General features: G+C 47.5%; 1 protein-coding gene across 1 annotated transcript; it reads right to left on the bottom strand.

Annotated features, from left to right (window-relative positions):
* On the bottom strand, positions 1-26,700 carry LOC147090065 (uncharacterized). The gene is made up of 3 exons (XM_085977126.1): positions 26,508-26,700; positions 24,039-24,203; positions 1-1,307 (listed from the first exon to the last, which is right to left on the bottom strand). Exon 3 carries the CDS (start codon positions 1,197-1,199, stop codon positions 282-284), a length of 918 nt encoding a protein of 305 aa, XP_085833252.1. The 5' UTR covers positions 1,200-1,307; positions 24,039-24,203; positions 26,508-26,700; the 3' UTR covers positions 1-281.

Below are 26,700 nucleotides of genomic sequence, written 5' to 3'. Positions count from 1 at the left end.
ACAAAGTTGATTTATTTGACATATATTCAGAATATAAAACTCCAGCCCAGTTCCCGGAGTTATTAACATCAGCAGAAACAATCCCCAACTGTCAGAATGAACATGGTTCAGTCCTGGATGTGATTAACAGCAGCAACAACAACAGAATCCACCCCCTGCAGTCACTTGTGAACTCGCTGGTGTGTCAGCAGGTGGGATGAGTGAGTGAATCCCTTCCCACACACGGAGCAGGTGAACGGCCTCTCCCCAGTGTGAGTGCATTCGTGTTGTATCAGCTTCCTTTAACTTTTAAAACTCTTCTCACAGTCAGAACATTTAATAGGTCTCTCATCAGTGTGAACAAGTTGATGATCAGTGAGGTGGGATGACCGAGTGAATCCCTTCCCACACTCAGAGCAGGTGAACGGCCTCTCCCCGGTGTGAACACGCTGGTGTTTCAGCAGGTCAAATGACTGAGTGAATCCCTTCCCACACTCAGAGCAGGTGAACGGCCTCTCCCCGGTGTGAACACGCTGGTGTATCAGCAGGCTGGATGACTGAGTGAATCCCTTCCCACACTCAGAGCAGGTGAATGGTCTCTCCCCAGTGTGAACTCGCTGGTGTATCAGCAGTTTGGATAACTGAGTGAATCCCTTCCCACACTCAGAGCAGGTGAACGGCCTCTCCCCGGTGTGAACACGCTGGTGTTTCAGCAGGTCAGATGAATTAGTGCACCCCTTCCCACACACAGAGCAGATGAACGGCCTCTCCCCAGTGTGAACTCGATGGTGTGTCAGCAGGTTGGATGACTGAGTGAATCCCTTCCCACACTCAGAGCAGGCGAACGGCCTCTCCCCAGTGTGAACTCGCTGGTGTTTCAGCAGGTCAGATGACCGAGTGAATCCCTTCCCACACTCTGAGCAGGTGAACGGCTTCTCCCCAGTGTGAACTCGCTGGTGTTTCAGCAGGTCAGATGACCGAGTGAATCCCTTCCCACACTCAGAGCAGGTGAACGGCCTCTCCTCAGAGTGAACTCGCTGGTGTTTCAGCAGGTCAGATGACCGAGTGAATCCCTTCCCACACTCAGAGCAGGTGAATGGCCTCTCCCCGGTGTGAATGCGCTTGTGTCTCGATAGGCCAGAGGGTTGGCTGAAGCCTTGTCCACACACAGAACACATGTACGGTTTCTCCCCGCTGTCAACGGTGCTTTTTGCTTCCATGTTCAGAGGCCGATGATATTCAGATCCGATGAGTCGAGTGACTCTGTCAGATCTTGACGTGATGTTTGCTTTGAGTTTCCTGTCTGCAAATCCTCCCCTTCCAGTGCCCTGTAAAATTAATATAAAACAGGGAGCGTGAGAGACAACCCACAAGAAAACAAAGGCAGGTTGTGAAATTGAGCTCAATGAATCTGGTCAATTGTGGGGCCGGCACTAGAAAAAAGTGACCATGAAAGCTGCCGGATTGTCATAAAAACCCAACTGATTCACTGATGTCCTTCAGGGAAGGGAATCCGCCACCTGGCCTGGGCCTGCACAAGACTCTGGCCTCTATGGGAGGCGAGAGAGAGGTGGGAGGGGGAGGGGGTGAAGGAAAGGAACTTTATACATCTGCAACTCGACCAGAACTTTGATAGAACCTCCAAAACCCACAACCTCCACCACCTAGAAGGACAAGGGCAGCTGTTGTATGGGAGCACCATCACATCCAAGTTCACCTCCAAGTCACACACCATCCTGACTCAGATATATTCGTCGTTGCTGGGTCATAATCCTGGAACTCCTTACCGAACAACATTGTGGGAATACCTTCACCACACGGACTGCAGTAGTTCAAGAAGGTGACTCACCACCCCCTTCTCAACGGGAAACTGGGGATTGGCAATACAGGAAACTTTTGTTTAAATGGAGGTTAAATATCCGGATTGCTCTATCCACCGGCAAAATTCAGGAGTTGGTTTAGTTAACTATTTTACTTTTAGCTGCTTTTTTCTCCGTTTGTGGCTCTGCAAGCATCTAGCTGAAGCTGTTGCTAAGCAACAGGGTTTGTTGCTTCAGACGGAGCTCACAAGCTCCGTATCTTTTAACTATAGCGCTCGTTTCTCCGGCAGTGTTGATCGACTGGCACCAGCTCGGTCACGTCAGTACCAGATACCAGAAAGTTTCCTGTATTTGCTGCTCTTGCGAGCTACGCCCACATCCCAAAAATGAATTAAAACAAATCTGTAGATGTAAACTGGATTAAAAGCCTGTACAGAAATACTTGTTCCTAAAACAATACTCTTTTACATTGTACGGACAGTGTCTGTGTAACAACCTAATCTCCCCTAGAATCCACCTCCCTTGACAGTCTCACATTGGAAATTGTTGGGTCCTCCTGGGCTCAGAAGTACTGGGGGTTAAACCCATCAGCTTCTCCTCCATCTCGACTCCAGCTCAAACTGAAACATACAAACATACAAACATAGAAACGTAGAAGATAGGAGCAGGGGTAGGCCATTCAGCCCCTCGAGCTTGCTCCGCCATTCAATGTGATCATGACTGATCATCCAAATTCAGTACCCGGTCCCTGCTTTCTCCCAATACCCCTTGATCCCTTTATCTTTAAGAAATATATCCAACTCCTTGTTGAATATATTTAATGTATTGGCCTCTGCTGCCTTCTGTGGTAGAGAATTCCACAGGTTCACCACTCTCTGGGTGAAGCAATTCCTCCTCATTGTTGGGTAGGATTGATAGGGGAATGTCAATCAAAGGGTTGACGGTGGATAGGCAATGGCAAACAGTCAAAGACCGCTTGGATGAACTACAGAAATTGTTCATCCCAGTGTGGCATAAAAATAAAACAAAAAAGGTGACTCAACCGTGGCTAACAAGGGAAATTAGGGATAGCAGAAGATCCAAGGAGAGGACATATAAATTGGCCAGAAAAAGCAGTAAACCTGAGGATTGGGAGCAGTTTAGGATTCAACAAAGGAGGACAAAGGGCTTAATTAAGAAAGAGAAAATAGAATATGAGAGTAAGCTTGCAGGGAACATGAAAGCTGATTAAAAAGCTTTTATAGACATGTGAAGAGAAAAAGATTGGTGAAGTCAAGCATAGGTCCCTTGCAGTCAGAATCAGGGGAATTTATAATGGGGAACAAAGAAATGGCGGACCAATTAAATACATATGTTGGTTCTGTCTTCACAAAGGAGGACACAAATAACCTCCCAGAGATGTCGGGGAACATAGGGTTTGATGAAAGGGAGGAACTGAGTGAAATCAGTATTTGCAGGGAAATAGTGTTAGGGAAATTGATGGGATTGAAGGCCGATAGATCCCCAGGGCCTGATAATCTACATCCTAGGGTACTTAAGGAAGTGGCCCTAGAACTGGTAGATGCATTGTTGATCATCTTCCAACATTCAATGAAATCTGGAACAGTACCCATGGATTCGAGGGTAGCTAATGTTACCCCACTATTCAAAAAAGGTGGTAGAGAGAAAACGGGGAATTACAGACTGGTAAGCCTGACATCGGTAGTGGGGAAAATGCTAGAGTCCATTATAAAAGATGTAATAGCAGAGCACTTGGAAAACAGTGACAGGATCGGACAAAGTCAACATGGATTTACAAAAGGTAAATCGTGCTTGAGTAATCCACTGGAATTTTTTGAGGATGTAACTGGTAAAATAGATAAGGGAGAACCAGTGGATGTGGTGTATTTGGACTTTCAGAAGGCTTTTGATAAGGTCCCGCATAAGAGATTAGCGTGTAAAGTTAAGGCACATGGGATTGGGAGCAAGGTATTGAATTGGATAGAGAACTGGATGGCAAACAGAAAGCAAAGAGTTGGAATAAACGGGTCTTTTTCCGAGTGGCAGGCAGTGACTAGTGGGGTGTCGCATGGATCGGTCCTTGGACCCCAGCTATTCACAATATATATTAATGATCTAGACAAGGGAACTAGATGTAATATCTCCAAATTTGCAGACGACACAAAGCTGGGTGGGCGTGTGTGCTGTGAGGAGCATGCTGAGAAACTACAGGATGATTTGGACAGGTTGGGTGATTGGGCAAAAGCATGGCAGATGCAATAAATTGTTCATAAATGTGAGGTTATCCACTGTGGTTGCAAAAACAGGAAGGCAGATTATTATCTGAATGGCAATAGATTGGGAGAAGGAGAAGTGCAACAAGACCTGGGTGTCCTTGTGCACCAGTCACTGAAGGTAAGCATGCAGGTGGAGCAGGCGGTTGAGAAGGCAAATGGTATGTTGGCCTTTGTAGTGAGAGGGGTTGAGTACAGGAACAAGGATGTCTTCCTGCAGTTGTACAGGGCCTTGGTGAGACCACATCTTGAGTATTGTGTGCAGTTTTGGTCGCGTTATCTGAGGAAGGATGCTCTTGCCATGGAAGGAGTTCAGGGAAGGTTCACCAGGCTGATACCTGAGATGGGAGAAATGACGTATGAAGAGAGATTGGGACGATTTTGCTTGTACTCGCTGGAGTTTAGAAGAATGAGAGGTGATCTCATTGAAGCTTATAAAATTCTGACAGGACTGGACAGACAAGATGCAGGAAGGATGTTCCCGATGGTCGGGGAGTCCAGAACCAGGGGTCACAGTCTAAGGATAAAGGGTAGGCTATTTAGGACAGAAATTAGGAGGAATTTCTTCACCCAGAGAGTGGTGAACCTATGGAATTCTCTACCACAGAAGACAGTAGAAGACAATTCATTAAATATATTCAAGAAGGATTTGGATATATTTCTTAAGGCTAAAGGGATCCAGGGGTAAGGGGAGGAAGCAGGGACCGGGTACTGAAATTGCATGATCAGAAATGATCATGTTGAATGGCGGAGCAGGCTCGAGGGGCTGAGTGGTCTACTCCTGCTCCTATCTTCTATGTTTCTATGTTTTGTCCTGTACCTGTCAGTTTCTGGTATGTGAGTGGGGTTTTGTCCTGTACCTGTCACTTTCTGGTATGTGAGTGGGGTTTTATACTGTACCTGTCACATTCTGGTATGTGAGTGGGGTTTTGTTCTGTACCTATCAGTTTCTGGTATGTGAGTGTGGTTTTGTCCTGTACCTGTCAGTTTCTGGTATGTGAGTGGGGTTTTATACTGTACCTGTCACATTCTGGTATGTGAGTGGGGTTTTGTTCTGTACCTATCAGTTTCTGGTATGTGAGTGTGGTTTTGTCCCGTACCTGTCAGTTTCTCGTATGTGAGTGGTGTTTTGTCTTGTACCTGTCACTTTCTGGTATGTGAGTGGCGTTTTGTCCTGTACCTGTCACTTTCTGGTATGTGAGTGGGGTTTTGTCCTGTACCTGTCACTTTCTGGTATGTGAGTGGCGTTTTGTCCTGTACCTGTCACTTTCTGGTATGTGAGTGGGGTTTTGTCCTGTACCTGACACTTTCTGGTATGTGAGTGGGGTTTTGTCCTGTACCTGTCACTTTCTGGTATGTGAGTGTGGTTTTGTCCTGTACCTGTCAGTTTCTCGTATGTGAGTGGTGTTTTGTCCTGTACCTGTCACTTTCTGGTATGTGAGTGGCGTTTTGTCCTGTACCTGACACTTTCTGGTATGTGAGTGGGGTTTTGCCCTGTACCTGTCAGTTTCTGTTGTGTGAGTGGGGTTTTGTCCTGTACCTGTCAGTTTCTTGTATGTGAGTGGGGTTTTCTACTGTAACTCTCAGTTTCTGGTATGTGAGTGGAGTTTTTTCCTGTACCTGTCAGTTTCTGTTATGTGAGTGGGGTTTTGCCCTGTACCTGTCACTTTCTTGTATGTGAGTGGGGTTTTCTACTGTAACTCTCAGTTTCTGGTATGTGAGTGGAGTTTTTTCCTGTCCCTGTCAGTTTCTGTTATGTGAGTGGGGTTTTGACCTGTACCTGTCAGTTTCTGTTATGTGAGTGGGGTTTTGCCCTGTACCTGTCAGTTTCTGGTTGGTGAGTGGGGTTTTGTCCTGTACCTGTCAGTTTCTGTTATATGAGTGATGTTTTGTCCTATACCTGACACTTTCTGGTATGTGAGTGGCGTTTTGTACTGTACCTGTCTGTTTCTGGTATGTGAGTGGGGTTTGTCCTGTACCTGTCAGTTTCTGTTATATGAGTGATGTTTTGTCCTATACCTGACACTTTCTGGTATGTGAGTGGGGTTTTGTCCTGTACCTGTCAGTTTCTGTTATGTGAGTGGGGTTTGTCCTGTACCTGTCAGTTTCTGTTATATGAGTGATGTTTTGTCCTATACCTGACACTTTCTGGTATGTGAGTGGCGTTTTGTACTGTACCTGTCTGTTTCTGGTATGTGAGTGGGGTTTTGTCCTGTACCTGTCAGTTTCTGTTATATGAGTGATGTTTTGTCCTATACCTGACACTTTCTGGTATGTGAGTGGGGTTTTGTCCTGTACCTGTCAGTTTCTGATATGTGAGTGGGGTTTTGACCTGTACCTGTCAGTTTCTGGTATGTGAGTGGGGTTTTGTCCTGTACCTGTCAGTTTCTGATATGTGAGTGATGTTTTGTCCTGTACCCGTCAGTTTCTGATATGTGAGTGGGTCTTTGTCCTGTACCCGTCAGTTTCTGATATGTGAGTGGGTCTTTGTCCTGTACCCGTCAGTTTCTGTTATGTGAGTGGGGTTTTGTCCTGTACCTGTCAGTTTCTGGTATGTGAGTGGGTTTTTGTCCTGTACCTGTCAGTTTCTGGTATGTGAGTGGGGTTTTGTCCTGTACCTGTCAGTTTCTGGTGTGTGAGTGCGGTTTTGTCCTGTACCTGTCAGTTTCTGGTATGCGAGTGGGGTTTTGTCCTGTACCTGTCACTTTCTTGAATGTGAGTGGCGTTTTGTCCTGTACCTGACACTTTCTGGTATGTGAGTGGGGTTTTGTCCTGTACCTGTCACTTTCTGGTATGTGAGTGGGGTTTTGTCCTGTACCTGTCAGTTTCTGGTATGTGAGTGGTGTTTTGTCCTGTACCTGACACTTTCTGGTATGTGAGTGGGGTTTTGTCCTGTACCTGTCAGTTTCTGGTATGTGAGTGGTGTTTTGTCCTGTACCTGACACTTTCTGGTATGTGAGCGGCATTTTGTCCTGTACCTGACACTTTCTGGTATGCGAGTGGGGTTTTGTCCTGTACCTGTCACTTTCTGGTATGTGAGTGGCGTTTTGTCCTGTACCTGACCCTTTCTGGTATGTGAGTGGGGTTTTGTCCTGTACCTGTCACTTTCTGGTATGTGAGTGGCGTTTTGTCCTGTACCTGTCACTTTCTGGTATGTGAGTGGGGTTTTGTCCTGTACCTGACACTTTCTGGTATGTGAGTGGGGTTTTGTCCTGTACCTGTCACTTTCTGGTATGTGAGTGGGGTTTTGTCCTGTACCTGTCAGTTTCTGGTATGTGAGTGGGGTTTTGTCCTGTACCTGTCACTTTCTGGTATGTGAGTGGGGTTTTGTCCTGTACCTGTCAGTTTCTGGTATGTGAGTGGGGTTTTGTCTTGTACCTGCCACGTTCTGGTATGTGAGTGATGTTTTGTCCTGTACCTGTCACTTTCTGGTATGTGAGTGGTGTTTTGTCCTGTACCTGTCAGTTTCTGGTATGTGAGTGGGGTTTTGTCCTGTACCTGTCAGTTTCTGGTATGTGAGTGGGGTTTTGTCCTTTACATGTCAGTTTCTGGTATGTGAGTGGGGATTTGTCCTGTACCTGTCAGTTTCTGGTATGTCAGTGGGGTTTTGTCCTGCACCTGTCAGTTTCTGGTATGTGAGTGGGGTTTTGTCCTGTACCTGTCAGTTTCTGGTATGTGAGTGGGGTTTTTCCTTTACATGTCAGTTTCTGGTATGTGAGTGGGGATTTGTCCTGTACCTGTCAGTTTCTGGTATGTCAGTGGGGTTTTGTCCTGTACCTGTCAGTTTCTGGTATGTCAGTGGGGATTTGTCCTGTACCTGTCAGTTTCTGAGATGTGAAAGTGGATTTATTCTGCATCGATAAGTTTTTGGCATGTGAGTGGGGTTTTATCCTGTACCTGTCAGTTTCTGGTATGTGAGTGGAGTTTTGTCTTGTACCTATCAGTTTCTGGTATGTGAGTGGGGTTTTATCCTGTACCTGTCAGTTTCTGGTATGTGAGTGGTGTTTTGTCTTGTACCTATCAGTTTCTGGTATGTGAGTGGGGTTTTATCCTGTACCTGTCAGTTTCTGGTATGTGAGTGGTGTTTTGTCCTGTACCTGTCAGTTTCAGGTATGTGAGTGGTGTTTTGTCTTGTACCTGTCAGTTTCTGGTATGTGAGTGGGGTTTGTTCTGTACCTCTCAGTTTCTGTTATGTGAGTGGGGTTTTGCCCTGTACCTGTCAGTTTCTGGTATGTGAGTGGGGTTTACTACTGTAACTCTCAGTTTCTGGTATGTGAGTGGAGTTTTTTCCTGTACCTGTCAGTTTCTGGTATGTGAGTGGGGTTTTGTCCTGTACCTGTCAGTTTCTGTTATGTGAGTGGGGTTTTGTCCTGTACCTGTCAGTTTCTGTTATGTGAGTGGGGTTTTGTACTGTACCTGTCAGTTTCTGGTTGGTGAGTGGGGTTTTGTTCTGTACCTGTCAGTTTCTGTTATATGAGTGATGTTTTGTCCTATACCTGACACTTTCTGATATGTGAGTGGCGTTTTGTACTGTACCTGTCTGTTTCTGGTATGTGAGTGGGGTTTTGTCCTGTACCTGTCAGTTTCTGGCATGTGAGTGGCGTTTTGTCCTGTACCTGTCAGTTTCTGGTATGTGAGTGGGGTTTTGTCCTGTACCTGACAGTTTCTGGTATGTGAGTGATGTTTTGTCCTGTACCTGTCAGTTTCTGGTATGTGAGTGGGGTTTTGTCCTGTACCTGTCAGTTTCTGATATGTGAGTGATGTTTTGTCCTGTACCCGTCAGTTTCTGATATGTGAGTGGGTCTTTGTCCGGTACCCGTCAGTTTCTGATATGTGAGTGGGTCTTTGTTCTGTACCTGTCAGTTTCTGATATGTGAGTGGGGTTTTGTCCTGTACCTGTCAGTTTCTGGTATGTGAGTGGGGTTTTGTCCTGTACCCGTCAGTTTCTGATATGTGAGTGGGGTTTTGTCCTGTACCTGTCAGTTTCTGATATGTGAGTGGGGTTTTGTCCTGTACCTGTCAGTTTCTGATATGTGAGTGCGGTTTTGTCCTGTACCTGTCAGTTTCTGGTACGTGAGTGGGGATTTCTCCTGTACCTGTCAGTTTCTGTTATTTGAGTGATGTTTTGTCCTGTACCCGTCAGTTTCTGATATGTGAGTGGGTCTTTGTTCTGTACCTGTCAGTTTCTGTTATGTGAGTGGGGTTTTGTCCTGTACCTGTCAGTTTCTGTTATTTGAGTGGGGTTTTGTCCTGTACCTGTCAGTTTCTGGTATGTGAGTGTGTTTTTGTCCTGTACCTGTCAGTTTCTGGTATGTGAGTGGGGTTTTGTCCTGTACCTGTCAGTTTCTGGTGTGTAAGTGCGGTTTTGTCCTGTACCTGTCAGTTTCTGGTATGCGAGTGGGGTTTTGTCCTGTACCTGTCAGTTTCTGGTATGCGAGTGGGGTTTTGCCCTGTACCTGTCAGTTTCTGGTATGCGAGTGGGGTTTTGTCCTGTACCTGTCAGTTTCTGGTATGTGAGTGGGGTTTTGTCCTGTACCTGTCAGTTTCTGGTATGCGAGTGGGGTTTTGTCCTGTACCTCTCAGTTTCTGAAATGTAAGTTGGGCTTTGTCCTGTACCTGTCAGTTTCTGGTATGTGAGTGGGGTTTTGTCCTGTACCTGTCAGTTTCTGGTATGTGAGTGGGGTTTTGTCCTGTACCCATCAGTTTCTGAAATGTGAGTGGGGTTTTGTCCTGTACCTGCCAGTTTCTGGTATGTCAGTGGGGTTTTGTCCTGGACCTGTCAGTTTCTGGTGTGTGAGTGGGGTTTTGTCCTGTACCTGTCAGTTTCTGAGATGTGAAATGGGATTTATCCTGCATCGGTCAGTTTCTGTTATGTGAGCGGGGTTTTGTCCTGTACCTGTCAGTTTCTGGTATGTGAGTGGGTTTTTGTCCTGTACCTGTCAGTTTCTGGTATGTGAGTGGGGTTTTGTCCTTTACATGTCAGTTTCTGGTATGTGAGTGGGGATTTTTCCTGTACCTGTCAGTTTCTGGTATGTCAGTGGGGTTATGTCCTGTACCTGTCAGTTTCTGGTATGGGAGTGAGGTTTTGTCCTGTACCTGTCAGTTTCTGAGATGTGAAAGTGGATTTATTCTGCATCGGTAAGTTTCTGGCATGTGAGTGGAGTTTTGTCCTGTACCTGTCAGTTTCTGGCATGTGAGCGGAGTTTTGTCTTGTACCTATCAGTTTCTGGTATGTGAGTGGGGTTTTATTCTGTACCTGTCAGTTTCAGGTATGTGAGTGGTGTTCTGTCTTGTACCTGTCAGTTTCTGGTATGTGAGTGGGGTTTGTTCTGTACCTCTCAGTTTCTGGTATGTGAGTGGGGTTTTGTCCTGTACCTGTCAGTTTCTGGTATGTGAGTCGGGTTTTCTACTGTAACTCTCAGTTTCTGGTATGTTAGTGGTGTTTTTTCCTGTACCTGTCAGTTTCTGGTATGTGAGTGGGGTTTTGACCTGTACCTGTCAGTTTCTGTTATGTGAATGGGGTTTTGCCCTGGACCTGTCAGTTTCTGGTCGGTGAGTGGGGTTTTGTCCTGTACCTGTCAGTTTCTGTTATATGAGTGATGTTTTGTCCTGTACCTGTCACATTCCGGTATGTGAGTGGGGTTTGTCCTGTACCTGACACTTTCTGGTATGTGAGTGGGGTTTTGTCCTGTACCTGTCACTTTCTGTTATGTGAGTGGGGTGTTGTCCTGTACCTGTCAGTTTCTGGTATGTGAGTGGGGTTTTGTCCTGTACCTGACAGTTTCTGGTATGTGAGTGGGGTTTTGTCCTGTTTCTGTCAGTTTCTGGTATGTGAGTGGGGTTTTGTCCTTTACATGTCAGTTTCTGGTATGTGAGTGGGGATTTGTCCTGTACCTGTCAGTTTCTGGTATGTCACTGGGGTTTTGTCCTGCACCTGTCAGTTTCTGGTATGTGAGTGGGGTTTTGTCCTGTACCTGTCAGTTTCTGGAATGTGAGTGATGTTTTGGGCTGTATCTCTCACTTTCTGGTATGTGAGTGGCGTTTTGTCCTGCACCTGACAGTTTCTGGTATGTGAGTGGGGTTTTGTCCTGTACCTGTCAGTTTCTGGTATGTGAGTGGGGTTTTGTCCTGTACCCATCAGTTTCTGATATGTGAGTGGGTCTTTGTCCTGTACCTGTCAGTTTCTGGTATGTGAGTGGTGTTTTGTCTTGTACCTATAAGTTTCTGGCATGTGAGTGGGGTTTTATCCTGTACCTGTCAGTTTCTGGTATGTGAGTGGTGTTTTGTCTTGTACCTGTCAGTTTCTGGTATGTGAGTGGGGTTTGTTCTGTACCTCTCAGTTTCTGGTATGTGAGTGGGGTTTTGTCCTGTACCTGTCAGTTTCTGGTATGTGAGTGGGGTTTTCTACTGTAACTCTCAGTTTCTGGTATGTGAGTGGAGTTTTTTCCTGTACCTGTCAGTTTCTGGTATGTGAGTGGGGTTTTGACCTGTACCTGTCAGTTTCTGGTATGTGAGTGGTGTTTTGTCTTGTACCTGTCAGTTTCTGGTATGTGAGTGGGGTTTGTTCTGTACCTCTCAGTTTCTGGTATGTGAGTGGGGTTTTGACCTGTACCTGTCAGTTTCTGGTATGTAAGTTGGGCTTTGTCCTGTACCTGTCAGTTTCTGTTATGTGAGTGGGGTTTTGCCCTGTACCTGTCAGTTTCTGGTCGGTGAGTGGGGTTTTGTCCTGTACCTGTCAGTTTCTGGTATGTGAGTGGTGTTTTGTCTTGTACCTATCAGTTTCTGGTATGTGAGTGGGGTTTTATCCTGTACCTGTCAGTTTCAGGTATGTGAGTGGTGTTTTGTCTTGTACCTGTCAGTTTCTGGTATGTGAGTGGGGTTTGTTCTGTACCTCTCAGTTTCTGGTATGTGAGTGGGGTTTTGTCCTGTACCTGTCAGTTTCTGGTATGTGAGTCGGGTTTTCTACTGTAACTCTCAGTTTCTGGTATGTTAGTGGTGTTTTTTCCTGTACCTGTCAGTTTCTGGTATGTGAGTGGGGTTTTGACCTGTACCTGTCAGTTTCTGTTATGTGAATGGGGTTTTGCCCTATACCTGTCAGTTTCTGGTCGGTGAGTGGGGTTTTGTCCTGTACCTGTCAGTTTCTGTTATATGGGTGATGTTTTGTCCTGTACCTGTCACATTCCAGTATGTGAGTGGGGTTTGTCCTGTACCTGACACTTTCTGGTATGTGAGTGGCGTTTTGTCCTGTACCTGTCTGTTTCTGGTATGTGAGTGGGGTTTTGTCCTGTACCTGTCAGTTTTTGGTATGTGAGTGGGGTTTTGTCCTGTACCTGTCACTTTCTGTTATGTGACTGGCGTTTTGCCCTGTACCTGTCTGTTTCTGGTATGTGAGTGGGGTTTTGTCCTGTACCTGACAGTTTCTGGTATGTGAGTGGGGTTTTGTCCTGTTTCTGTCAGTTTCTGGTATGTGAGTGGGGTTTTGTCCTTTACATGTCAGTTTCTGATATGTGAGTGGGGGTTTGTCCTGTACCTGTCAGTTTCTGGTATGTCAGTGGGGTTTTGTCCTGCACCTGTCAGTTTCTGGTATGTGAGTGGGGTTTTGTCCTGTACCTGTCAGTTTCTGAAATGTGAGTGATGTTTTGGCCTGTATCTCTCACTTTCTGGTATGTGAGTTGGGCCTTGTCCTGCACCTGACAGTTTCTCGTATGTGAGTGGGGTTTTGTCCTGTACCTGTCAGTTTCTGGTATGTGAGTGGGGTTTTGTCCTGTACCTGTCAGTTCCTGGTGTGTGAGTGGGGTTTTGTCCTGTACCTGTCAGTTTCTGAGATGTGAAATGGGATTTATCCTGCATCGGTCAGTTTCTGTTATGTGAGTGGGTTTTTGTCCTGTACCTGTCAGTTTCTGGTATGTGAGTGGAGTTTTGTCCTGTACCTGTCAGTACCTGGTATGTGAGTGGGGTTTTGTCCTCTACCTGTCAGTTTCTGTTATTTGAGTGATGTTTTGTCCTGTACCCGTCAGTTTCTGATATGTGAGTGGGTCTTTGTCCTGTACCTGTCAGTTTCTGGTATGTGAGTGGGGTTTTGTCCTGTACCTGTCAGTTTCTGGTATGTGAGTGGGGTTTTGTCCTGTACCTGTCCGTTTCTGGTGTGTGAGTGCGGTTTTGTCCTGTACCTGTCAGTTTCTGGTACGTGAGTGGGGTTTTGTCCTGTACCTGTCAGTTTCTGGTATGCGAGAGGGGTTTTGTCCTGTACCTGTCAGTTTCTGGTACGTGAGTGAGGTTTTGTCCTGTACCTGTCAGTTTCTGGTATGCGAGTGGGGTTTTGTCCTGCACCTGTCAGTTTCTGGTATGTGAGTGGGGTTTTGTCCTGTACCTGTCAGTTTCTGGAATGTGAGTGATGTTTTGGCCTGTATCTCTCACTTTCTGGTATGTGAGTTGGGCCTTGTCCTGCACCTGACAGTTTCTCGTATGTGAGTGGGGTTTTGTCCTGTACCTGTCAGTTTCTGGTATGTGAGTGGGGTTTTGTCCTGTACCTGTCAGTTCCTGGTGTGTGAGTGGGGTTTTGTCCTGTACCTGTCAGTTTCTGAGATGTGAAATGGGATTTATCCTGCATCGGTCAGTTTCTGTTATGTGAGTGGGTTTTTGTCCTGTACCTGTCAGTTTCTGGTATGTGAGTGGAGTTTTGTCCTGTACCTGTCAGTACCTGGTATGTGAGTGGGGTTTTGTCCTCTACCTGTCAGTTTCTGTTATTTGAGTGATGTTTTGTCCTGTACCCGTCAGTTTCTGATATGTGAGTGGGTCTTTGTCCTGTACCTGTCAGTTTCTGGTATGTGAGTGGGGTTTTGTCCTGTACCTGTCAGTTTCTGGTATGTGAGTGGGGTTTTGTCCTGTACCTGTCCGTTTCTGGTGTGTGAGTGCGGTTTTGTCCTGTACCTGTCAGTTTCTGGTACGTGAGTGGGGTTTTGTCCTGTACCTGTCAGTTTCTGGTATGCGAGTGGGGTTTTGTCCTGTACCTGTCAGTTTCTGGTATGTGAGTGGGGTTTTGTCCTGTACCTGTCAGTTTCTGGTATGTGAGTGGGGTTTTGTCCTGTACCTCTCAGTTTCTGAAATGTGAGTTGGGCTTTGTCCTGTACCTGTCAGTTTCTTGTATGTGAGTGGGGTTTTGTCCTGTACCTGTCAGTTTCTGGTGTGTGAGTGGGGTTTTGTCCTGTACCTGTCAGTTTCTGAGATGTGAAATGCGATTTATCCTGCATCGGTCAGTTTCTGTTATGTGAGTGGGTTTTTGTCCTGTACCTGTCAGTTTCTGGTATGTGAGTGGAGTTTTGTCCTGTACCTGTTAGTTTCTGTTATGTGAGTGGGGTTTTGTCCTGTACCTGTCAGTTTCTGATATTGTGAGGGTGCCGGCCAGTTCCTTCAGTAACCTCCAAATGGCACCTTCACTTGGTTTCCCTTTGTTAATTGTTTCTAGTCTCTTGTGTTTATTAGTTAACTGCCTTTTATCTGTTCATTGGTTTCACCTGGTTTTGTTGGTATTTAAGTTCTGTGGTTTCTTCCCTCTGTGCTCAGTCCTGACAAGGTTCTCTGTCTTGACTAGGTGCTCAGTCTCGACTTGCCTTTTGCTCTGTGGCAGCTTGACTTGACAAGCTGGTTGTCATGTTTGTTGCTTGTATTTAAGTCTGTGTATCTTCCTTTTGATCTCGGTCTTGACTAGGTGCTGACAAGTTGCTTACTCTTGATAAGGTGCTCAGTTTGGACAAGCATGTTGCCCTGTGGTAGCTTGTCTTGAGCTCTGTATTGATAAGCCGACTACCCCTGTGGTAGCTTGTCTTGAGTCTTATCTCGGCAAGCCGGTTGCCCTGTGATAGCTTGTCTCAAGCTCAGTCTGGGCAAGTGGGTTGCCTCATGGAAGCTTGTCCTGAGTTCCTATCTTGATTAGCCGTTTGGTAGCTTGTTTTGAGCTCTTATGTTTGTTACTGTTTTCCTTGTGTGAATCTAGTAATGTGTGAATCTAGTAGTGTACTGTTATTTAAGACTGTATACCTGCTTCTCGCCTCGTCTGTCTGCACTTGGGTCCAGAACCAGCCTCGCCCGGACAGCACGGCCCCGTATCTACACGGCCCCGGGACTCCCAACCGTGACAGATATGTGAGTTCGGTTTTGTCCTGTATCTCTCTCTTTCTGGTATGTGAGTGGTGTTTTGTCCTGTACCTGACAGTTTCCGGTATGTGAGTGGTGTTTTGTCCTGTACCTGTCAGTTTCTGGTATGTGAGTGCGGTTTTGCCCTGTACCTGTCAGCTTCTGGTATGAATGTGGGGTTTTGTCCTGTACCTGTCCGTTTCTGTTATGTGAGTGATGTTTTGTCCTGTACCCATCAGTTTCTAGTATGTGAGTGGGGTTCTGTCCTGTACCTAAATAACAGCAGAAAATGCTGGAAAAACTCAGCAGGTCAGGCAACATCCGTGGACAGAAATTTGAGTTGACGTTTCAGGTCGAACCCTTCAAAACTGGAAAGAAAAGATAGATCAGAGGCAGGGCTGCGATCGGACAAAAGAATAAAAGAAACAAAAGAAGTAAAAAAGAGACAATAAAAGGTGTTAGAAGCTAGACGAGATGGTAATAGGCTGAGATTGGGTGTAAAGTGTACTGGCAGGGCAAGGGATAGCTGCCAGGTGTGAGAGCGAAACAAAAGGAAAGGGGGGGGGTGGGGGGGGAAAAGGAGTGGAAAAATTACAAGAAAAAATGAAATAGGGGCCGAGGTTATGATCTGAAATTGTTGAACTTGATATTGAGTCTGGAAGGCTGCAGAGTGCCTAATCGGAAGATGAGGTGCTGTTCCTCGAGTTTACGTTGAGCTTCCGTGGAACAATACAAGAGGCCAAGGATGGTGAGGTCCGAGTGGGAATGGAGTGTTGAATTAAAATGACAGGCGACCGGAAGCTCGGGGTCACCCTTACGGACTGAACGGAGGTGTTCCGCAAAGTGGTCACCCAATCTGCGTTTGGTCTCCCCAATGTAGAGGAGACCGCATTGTGAGCAGCGAATACAGTATACTAGATTGCGAGAAGTACAAGTAAATCGCTGTTTCACCTGGAAGGGGTGTTTGGGGCCCTGGACAGTGGGAAGGGGGGATGTATAGGGGCAGGTGTTACATCTCCTCCGCTTGCATGGGAAGGTGCCAGGCGAAGAGGAAGGGCTGTTTGGGGTGATAGAGGAGTGGATTAGGGTGTCTCAGAGGGAGCAGTCCCTGCGGAATGCTGAAAGGGGAGGGGAAGATACATTTGGTGGTGGGATCACTTTGGAGGTAGCGGAAATGCCGGAGGATGATCCATTGAACGTGGAGGCTGGTGGGGTGAAAGGTGAGAACAAGGGGAACCCTATCGTGGTTCCGGGAGGGAGGGGCAGGGGTGAGGGCAGAAGTGCGGGAGATAGAACTGACACGGTCGAGGGCAGTGTCAATCACGGTAGAGGGGAATCCTCGGTTGCGGAAAAAGGAAGACATGTCTAAAGCACTGGTGTGGAAGGTGGCATCGTCGGAGCAACTGGGAGAATGGAATAGAGTCCTTACAGGAAGCGGGGTGGGAGGAAGTGTACTCCAGGTAGCTGTGGGAGTCAGTGGGCTTGTAGTGAATATTGGTCGATAACCTATCCACAGAGCTGGAGACGGAGAAGTCGAGGAAGGGAAGGGAAGAGTGAGAGATGGACCATGTGAAGGTGAGGGAAGGATGGAAATTGGTGGGAAAGTGAATGAAATTGTCAAGTTCGGGACGAGAGCAGGAACCAGCACCGATACAGTCATCAATGTATCAGAAAAAGAGGTGAGGGAGGGGACCCGAGTAGGACTCTTCCCTTCCCTTCCTCGACTTCTCCGTCTCCAGCTCTGGGGATAGGTTATCGACCAATATTCACTGCAAGCCCACTGACTCCCACAGCCACCTGGAGTACACTTCCTCCCACCCCGCTTCCTGTAAGGACTCTATTCCATTCTCCCAGTTTCTCCGTCTCTGCTGTATCTGCTCCGACGATGCCACCTTCCACACCAGTGCTTCAGACATGTCTTCCTTTTTCTGCAACCGAGGATTCCCCTCTACCGTGATTGACACTGCCCTCGACTGTGTCAGTTCTATCTCCCGCACTTCTGCCCTCACCCCTGCCCCCCCCTGCCGGAACCATGATAGGGTTCCCCTTGTCCTCACCTTTCACCCCACCAGCCTCCACATTCAACGGATCATCCTCCGGCATTTCCGCTACCTCCAAAGTGATCACACCACCAAACGTATCTTCCCCTCCCCTCCCCTTTCAGCATTCCGCAGGGACCGCTCCCTCCGAGACACCCTAGTCCACTCCTCTATCACCCCAAACAGCCCTTCCCCTTCGCCTGGCACCTTCCCGTGCAAGCGGAGGAGATTTAACACCTGCCCCTATACCCCCCCTTCCCACTGTCCAGGGCCCCAAACACCCCTTCCAGGTGAAACAGCGATTTACTTGTCCTTCTCGCAATCTAGTATAAGGGGATTAAGGGTTACGGAGAAAAGGCGGGGACGGGGTACTGAACTGGTAAGATCAGCTATGATCTCAGACGAAGATCAGCCATGATCTCATTGAATGGCGGAGCAGGCTCGAAGGGCCGAATGGCCTACTCCTGTTCCTATCTCTATGTTTCTATGTTTCTATGTATTCACTGCTCACGATGCAGTCTCCTCTACATTGGGGAGACCAAACGTAGATTGGGTGACCGCTTTGCGGAACACTTCCGTTCAGTCTGTAAGGGTGACCCCGAGCTTCCGGTCGCCTGTCATTTTAATTCAATGCTCCATTCCCACTCGGACCTCACCGTCCTTGGCCTCTTGCATTGTTCCACAGAAGCTCAACGTAAGCTCGAGGAACAGCACCTCATCTTCCGATTAGGCACTCTGCAGCCTTCCGGACTCAATATCGAGTTCAACAATTTCAGATCATAACCTCGGCCTCTATTTCATTTTTTCTTGTAATTTTTCCACTCCTTTCCCCCCCCCCATCCCCCCTTTCCTTTTGTTTTGCTCTCACACCTGGCAGCTATCCCTTGCCCTGCCAGTACACTTTACACCCAATCTCAGCCTATTACCATCTCGTCTAGCTTCTAACACCTTTTATTGTCTCTTTTTTACTTCTTTTGTTTCTTTTATTCTTTTGTCCGATCGCAGCCCTGCCTCCGATCTATCTTTTCTTTCCAGTTTTGAAGAAGGGTTCGACCTGAAACGTCAACTCAAATTTCTGTCCACGGATGTTGCCTGACCTGCTGAGTTTTTCCAGCATTGTCTGTTGTTATTTCGGATTTCCAACATCCGCAGTATTTTGCTATCTGTCCTGTACCTGGCAGTTTCTGGTATGTGAGTGAGGTTTTGTCCTGTACCTGTCAGTTTCTGGTATGTGAGTGGGGTTATGTCCTGTACCTGTCAGTTTCTGGTATGTGAGAGGGGTTTTGCCCTGTACCCGTCAGTTTCTGGTATGTGAGTGGGGTTTTGTCCTGTACCTGTCAGTTTCTGTTATGTGAGTGGGGTTTTGTCCTGTACCTGTCAGTTTCTGGTACGTGAGTGGGGTTTTGTCCTGTGTAAGAATTCACAATAATTTACAGTTCTGAAGATTAATTTTTTTGATTAAAGTATCCCTGGGCGTTGTGCTTTTAAATTTCCAGGGATAAAAATGGCTCTCATACCACATGGCCGAAGACAAAGGGGCTTGGAATGCAGCTTTCTGTGTCTGGAAGTAAGGTTCAATGGAGACAAAACGTTACCACAGGACAATGCTTTGTTTACAAAGCAATTGAATGCTATTAGCATTTGTTTGTATATCGAGTGGATACATCTAAACTGCAGAAGAGACTTTTGTATCTTGAATGGGATCCATTTAAGAATTGAATGGGTCTAAATCACCTAGCATTCTGGACAATAGAGCAGTTGTATTTCCCTTTTGTTTCAGCCCAGGGAGCTCCGGAAGACACATTAACCCAGTCCAACCACTCTGAGTTAGCCAATCACAGCTTTCTCTTGTGTATTGGACCCTTTGGGCAGGGAATTTTGCACACAGCCCTTGCAGGGCAGAACGGCAGGATCTCAGCAGGTATAAAAGATAGCTGCTGAGAAGCGATCTCTCTCTTTTTACTTCGCTGGACCACGGGTGAGCAGGGTGTTCTGACTCCTCGGCAAGGCAACCTAGCAGGAGTTTGGGGTGGTGATTTAAGGGAATTGCTAAGATTGTTTAAATAACATTGTAGTCATTTTATCCCTCGTTTTTGCCGTCTGCAACCCCCCTGTTATATAGTTTTACTGTAATTACTGTGTTCGTGTGGCATAGTTTATTCTTTAGATTGTAGTTTATTTAGGTAATAAACCTTGATTTTTCTCTCATCCAAACCACTTGTCCGTTTTAATATCATTAATTATAAGTTCCTCCACTCAGAACTGAAGGAGGGGTAGCGATTCGAAACCGCTGTTTGTAAATTGGTTTAGAGTGCAGCAGCAAGGGCTGCTGGCCAGGTAAATTACATAAACCAGTTAAAAGATGCCCCCCCTTACACCTGTACCTGTCAGTTTCTGGTATGTGAGTGTAGCTTTGCCCTGTACCTGTCAGTTTCTGGTATGTGAGTGTAGCTTTGCCCTGTACCTATCATGGTGTGGAGATGCCGGTGTTGGACTGGGGTGGACAAATGTAAGAAATCACACAACACCAGGTTATAGTCCAACAGCTTTATTTTAAATCACAAGCTTTTGGAGCGCTGCTCCTTCATCAGGTGAAGTGAAGAGATGCATAAAAACACAGCTTATATAGTCAGAGAATAATGTCAGATGTTTACAGGTAATCTTTCTAACTGCCATTTATCACACCTCGGCAGAGAGATAATCACAACAATCAAAGGTGTAAATGGTGTCCAAACAGGTCAGTCAGGAAAACATTACATCAAAGAACAATGAGGTGGGCTCACAAGGGGTCAAATGTGGCAGATGCTGGGGTCTGTATGAAAAGCAAACAAACAGACAAAAAACATTTTTTTGGCTGGAAATCATAGCAGGTCCGGCCGCATCTGTGTGGAGAGAACAAGCCAACGACGACTCGAGTCTGGATGACCCTACGTCAGGTGGGGTTACATGTAGAGTGACATGAACCCAAGATCCCGATTGAGGCCGTCCTCATGGGTGCGGAACTTGGCTATCAGTTTCTGCTCGACGATTTTGCCTTGTGTGTCTCGAAGGCCACCTTGGAGAATGCTTACCTGAAGATGGGAGGCTGAATGTCCTTGACTGCTGAAGTGTTCCCCGACTGGGAGGGAACACTCCTGCCTGGCGATTGTTGCACGGTGTCCGTTCATCCGTTGGCGCAGTGTCTGCATGGTCTCGCTGATGTACCATGCTCCGGGGCATCCTTTCCTGCAATGTATGAGGTAGACAACATTGGCTGATTCACATGAGTATGTACCTGGTGGGTGGTGTCCTCACGTGTGATGATGGTATCTCTGTTGATGATCTGGCATGTCTTGCAGAGGTTGCCATGGCAGGGTTGTGTGGTGTCGTGGTCGCTGTTCTCCTGAAAGCTGGGTAATTTGCTGCGAACGATGGTCTGTTTGAGGTTAGGCGGCTGTTTGAAGGTGAGTAGTGGAGGCGTGGGGATGGCCTTAGCGAGGTGTTCGTCGTCATCGATGACATGTTGAAGGCTGCGAAGACCTCTGCAAGACATGCCAGATGATCAACACAGATACCATCATCACATGTGAGGACACCACCCACCAGGTACATGGTACATACTCATGTGACTCGGCCAACGTTGTCTACCTCATACGTTGCAGGAAAGGATGCCCCGGAGCATGGTACATCGGCGAGACCATGCAGACCCTGCGACAACAGATGAACGGACACCGTGCAACAATCGCCAGGCAGGAGTGTTCCCTCCCAGTCGGGGAACGCTTCAGCAGTCAAGGACATTCAGCCTCCGATCTTCGGGTAAGCATTCTTCAAGGCAGCCTTCGAGACACACGACAATGCAAAATCATCGAGCAGAAACTGATAGCCAAGTTCCGCACCCATGAGGACGGCCTCAATCGGGATCTTGGGTTCATGTCACGCTACATGTAACCCCACCTGACATAAGGACATCCAGACTCGAGTCGTCGTTGGCTTGTTATCTCCACACAGATGCGGCTGGACCTGCTGTGATTTCCAGCCAAAAAAAATGTTTTTTGTTTTTCATACAGACCCCAGCATCTGCAACATTTGACCCTTTGTGACCCCACCTCATTGTTCTTTGATGTAATGTTTTCCTGACTGACCTGTTTGGACACCATTTACACCTTTGATTGCTGTGATTACCTCTCTGCCAAGGTGTGATAAATGGCAGTTAGAAAGATTACCTGTAAACATCTGACATTATTCTCTGACTATATAAGCTGTGTTTTAATGCATCTCTCCACTTCACCTGATGAAGCAGCAGTGCTCAGAAAGCTTGTGATTTCAAATAAAGCTGTTGGACTATAACCTGGTGTTGTGTGATTTCTTACATCTTTACCTATCAGTTTCTGGTATGTGAGTGGGGTTTTATCCTGTCTCTTTCAGTCCTTATCTGAGGAAGGACGTTCTTGCCATGGAAGGAGTGCAGCGAATATTCACCAGGCTGATACCTGGGATGACAGGAATGACGTATGAGGAGAGATTGTGTTGATTGGGCTTATACTCACTGGAGTTTAGAAGATTGAGAGGGGATCTCATTGAAACCTATAAAATTCTGTCAGTCCTGGACAGACTAGATGCTGGAAGGATGTTCCCGATGGACGGGGAGTCCAGAACCAGGGGTCATAGTCTAAGGATAAGGGGTAGGACATTGAGGACTGAAATGAGGAGGAATTTCTTCACCCAGAGAGTGGTGAACCTGTGGAATTCTCTGCCACAGAGGGCGGTGGAGGCCAGTTCATTAAATATATTCAAGAAAGAGTTGGATACATTTCTTGAGGCTGAAGGGATCAAGGGATATGGGGAGAAGGCAGGGACAGGGTACTGAATTTGAATGATCAGCCATGATCTCATTGAATGGCGGAGCAGGCTCGAGGGGCCGAAAGGCCTACTCCTGCTCCTATCTTCTATGTTTCTATGTTTCTGGTATGTGAGTGGGGTTTTGTCCTGTACCTGTCAGTTTCTGGTATAACGTAAGAAGTCACACAGCACCAGGTTATAGTCCAACAGCTTTATTTGAAATCACAAGCTTTCGGAGCACTGCTCCTTCGTCAGGTGAAGTGGAGAAATGCATAAAGACACAGCTTATATATATTTGAAATCACAAGCTTTTTATGCATCTCTCCACTTCACCTGACGAAGGAGCAGCGCTCCGAAAGCTTGTGATTTCAAATAAAGCTGTTGGACTATAACCTGGTGTTGTGTGACTTCTTACATTTGTCCACCCCAGTCCAACTCCGGCATCTCCACACCACAGTTTCTGGTATGTGAGTGGGGTTTTGTCCTGTATCTATCCGTTCCTTGTATGCGAGTGTGGTTTTAATACTGAACCTGTGAGTTTCTGGCATTTTAGTCTGAATTTTACCCTGTAGCTGTCTGTCACTAGTAATTGGTTCTGGGGTTTAATCTGTCCCCGTCAGTTTCTGGTCGGTGAGTGGGGTTTTGTCCTGTACCTGTCACTTTCTGGTATGTGAGTGGGGTTTTATCCTACACCTGACACTTGCTGGTCGGTGAGTGAGGTTTTGTCCTGTATCTATCCGTTCCTTGTATGTGAGTGTGGTTTTAATACTGAACCTGTGAGTTTCTGGTATTTTAGTCTGAATTTTACCCTGTAGCTGTCTGTCACTAGTACAGGAAACTTTGTGCTATCCAGCACCGACGGGACCGAGTTGTTGCCATCCCATCAAAACTGCCGGACAGACCCGCGCAAATGTTGAAACATACGGAGATTTTGAGCTCCATATCTGGCAACAAACCCTGCAGCTTCTAAACAGTTGGCCGTACCTTGCAAGTGTCTCTGTAGCTTAGCAACTGCTTCAGCGAGACCTTGCAGAGCCTGACTGGTGGGAAAAAAAAGCAACGAAAAGAAAATAAACCTAATGAAATGGCTCCTTATTTTTGCCGGTGGCTCGAGCATTCTGGACAGTTAACCTCCGCATAAACCAAAGTTTCCTGTATAGTGTATCTGAGTCAATGGGACTCTCTGACCTTTCTCCCCAGTCCATCTCCAGGACCAGTGTGTATCTGAGTCAACGGGACTCTCTCTGACCTTTCTCCCCGGTCCATCTCTATGACCAGTGTGTATCTGAGTCAATGGGACTCTCTATGACCTTTCTCCCCAGTCCATCTCCAGGACCAGTGTGTATCTGAGTCAATGGGACTCTCTCTGACCTTTCTCCCCAGTCCATCCCCAGGACCAGTGTGTATCTGAGTCAATGGGATCTCTCTGACCTTTCTCCCCAGTCCATCTGCAGGACCAGTGTGTATCTGAGTCAATGGGACTCTCTCTGACCTTTCTCCCCAGTCCATCTCCAGGACCAGTGTGTATCTGAGTCAATGGGACTCTCTCTGACCTTTCTCCCCAGTCCATCCCCAGGACCAGTGTGTATCTGAGTCAATGGGACTTCCTCTTACCTTTCTCCCCAGTCCATCCCCAGGACCAGTGTGTATCTGAGTCAATGGGCTCTCTCTGACCTTTCTCCCCAGTCCATCTCCAGGACCAGTGTGTATCTGAGTCAATGGGCTCTCTCTGACCTTTCTCCCCAGTCCATCTCCAGGACCAGTGTGTATCTGAGTCAATGGGACTCTCTCTGACCTTTCTCCCCAGTCCATCTCCAGGACCAGTGTGTGTCTGAGTCAATGGGACACTCTGACCTTTCTCCCCAGTCTATCTCCAGGACCAGTGTGTATCTGAGTTAATGGGACTTTCTCTGACCTTTCTCCCCAGTCCATCTCCAGGACCAGTGTGTATCTGAGTTAATGGGACTTTCTCTTACCTTGCTCCCCAGTCAATCTCTGGAAGCTCTTTGAATCAGAAGGGCTCTCTCTGGTTGGTGCTCAGAATCCTGTGCTGGTTCACCTGCTGTCATTCCTCAGTCTACAATCCCTGTTTACTTCGAGCTGAGCACCTTCGTCAATCACACCATCATTCACCGGGAGATCTAATTGTGGCAGAGCAGAAAATAAGAACAATACTGAAAGCGTGAAATAATGTAATGTAGACTTTTAATCTGCTTACTAATAATCCAGTGTGAAGGCCGAGTATTGGTTTGATTTTGTCCCTTTCCTCAGATCCCCAGTTGCGGGGCTGTGTTTTTAGTTTGGGGATTTTCCTCAGATCCCCAGTTGCGGGGCTGTGTTTTTAGTTTGGAGATTTTCCTCAGATCCCCAGTTGTGGGGCTGTGTGTTTAGTTTGGAGATTTTCCTCAGATCCCCAGTTGTGGGGCTGTGTGTTTAATTTGGAGATTTTCCTCAGATCCCCAGTTGCGGGGCTGTGTGTTTAGTTTGGGGATTTTCCTCAGATCCCCAGTTGCGGGGCTGTGTATTTAGTTTGGGGATTTTCCTCAGATCCCCAGTTGCGGGGCTGTGTATTTAGTTTGGGGATTTTCCTCAGATCCCCAGTTGCGGGGCTGTGTATTTAGTTTGGGGATTTTCCTCAGATCCCCAGTTGTGGGGCTGTGTGTTTAGTTTGGGGATTTTCCTCAGATCCCCAGTTGCGGGGCTGTGTGTTTAGTTTGGAGATTTTCCTCAGATCCCCAGTTGCGGGGCTGTGTGTTTAGTTTGGAGATTTTCCTCAGATCCCCAGTTGCGGGGCTGTGTGTTTAGTTTGGAGATTTTCCTCAGATCCCCAGTTGTGGGGCTGTGTGTTTAGTTTGGAGATTTTCCTCAGATCCCCAGTTGCGGGGCTGTGTATTTAGTTTGGGGATTTTCCTCAGATCCCCAGTTGCGGGGCTGTGTGTTTAGTTTGGAGATTTTCCTCAGATCCCCAGTTGCGGGGCTGTGTATTTAGTTTGGGGATTTTCCTCAGATCCCCAGTTGCGGGGCTGTGTGTTTAGTTTGGGGATTTTCCTCAGATCCCCAGTTGCGGGGCTGTGTGTTTAGTTTGGAGATTTTGCTCACAGTAAATTTCCGGCCTCCTGAGACTCCCCCATTCTCACTGCTTTGGGCAGAAATGCGGCATTTTCTGTGCGGAGTTACTGCCCGCAGCGGTGACCCTCCCTCGCTGTGATCTAAACTCGGGGCTGAGCAGCCGCTGTCGGGCCGAGTTCCCTCAGTCACAGAGCGGGCCCTGTAACCCGGGCAACCAGCCTATTTCTGAGCGGCCGGCGCCGCCCGGCCCAGCACACAGCAGGGGAGCGGCACTGCACCTGCGCCGGAGAGCAGGGGAGCGGCACTGCACCTGCGCGGGAGAGAATAAGGGTGTGGCACTGCGCCTGCGCCGGAGGGCAGGGGAGCGGCACTGCGCCTGCGCGGGAGGGAGAATACGGGAGCGGCACTGCGCCTGCGCGGGAGAGCGATGTCGCACGAATGCATCACTGTTGCTCCCAGTGGTGGGAGGACTACATCGCAACATATTGTCAGGAGGTGGCCATTCAGCCCCTCCAGCCTGTTCCACCAGCCAATTCCATTCACTCCACCTGATTTCAAGAAAGGGCTGAGCATACTGGATACAGCAAACACCTGACAACACCCCGGACTAGCCGCGCCTCTAGCCAAGCTGTTCCAGTGCAGCTTCAACACTGGCATCTACCCGACAATGTGGAAAACTGCCCAGGTATGTCCTGTCCACAAAATGCAGGACAAAGCCAACCCGGCCAATTACCGCCCCATCAGTCTACCCTCAATCATCAGCAAAGTGATGGACGGTCTCATCGACAGTGCTATCCAGCGGCACTTACTCACCAACAACCTGCTCAATGATGCCCAGTTTGGGTTCCGCCAAGACCATTCGGCTCCCAACCTCATTACAGCCTTGGTCCAAACATGAACAAAGGAGCTGAATACCAGAGGTGAGGGGAGGTGAGAGTGAGAGTGACTGCCCTCGGCATCAAGGCTGCATTTGACCAACTGTGGCATCAAGGAGCCCTAGTAAAACTGAAGTCAATGGGAATCGGGGGGAAAACACTCCACTGGCTGGAGTCATACCTAGCACAAAGGAAGATGGCTGTGGTGATTGAAGGTCAATCATCTCAGCCCCAAGACATCGCTGCAGTAGTTCCTCAGGGCAGTGTCCTAGGCCCAACCATCTTCAGCTGCTTCATCAACGACCTTCCCTCCAACATGAGGTCAGAAATGGGGATGTTCACTGATGACTGCAGCGAGGTGATTTACTTTCTATGTTACCTTACACTGTACACACACAACCCGAGAATGGCCTCTCCCTTCCCCCACTCACTCCATGTTCCAGAAATATTTCCTGCTTCAATCTGTCTCGTACAAACAGCCCCGACTGCCGCTGAACTTACCCTGACACAGTCCCAGTGCGATGAGCTGCTGTGAGGAGGCTGCTGTTTGCTCCCTTGCTCGGGCCCGTGATATCTCCGCTCCCTGATGTGTTCAGCGATCTTCAGCCGAGCACAGAGGAAACGGCCCCCACTGGCAGAGCTGGGGGAGGGGAGCTCGCAGGGGCCCTTCCTGTCGGTTTAAACACTGTGTGGG

This window comes from Somniosus microcephalus, unplaced genomic scaffold, assembly GCF_052327205.1.
Source record: "Somniosus microcephalus isolate GS21.2 unplaced genomic scaffold, FLI_Smic_1.0 unresolved_chr4, whole genome shotgun sequence".
Taxonomy (NCBI): Eukaryota; Metazoa; Chordata; class Chondrichthyes; order Squaliformes; family Somniosidae; genus Somniosus; species Somniosus microcephalus.
The sequence above is the reverse complement of the archived record's forward strand: the minus strand, read 5'-3'. Positions and strand labels throughout refer to the sequence as shown.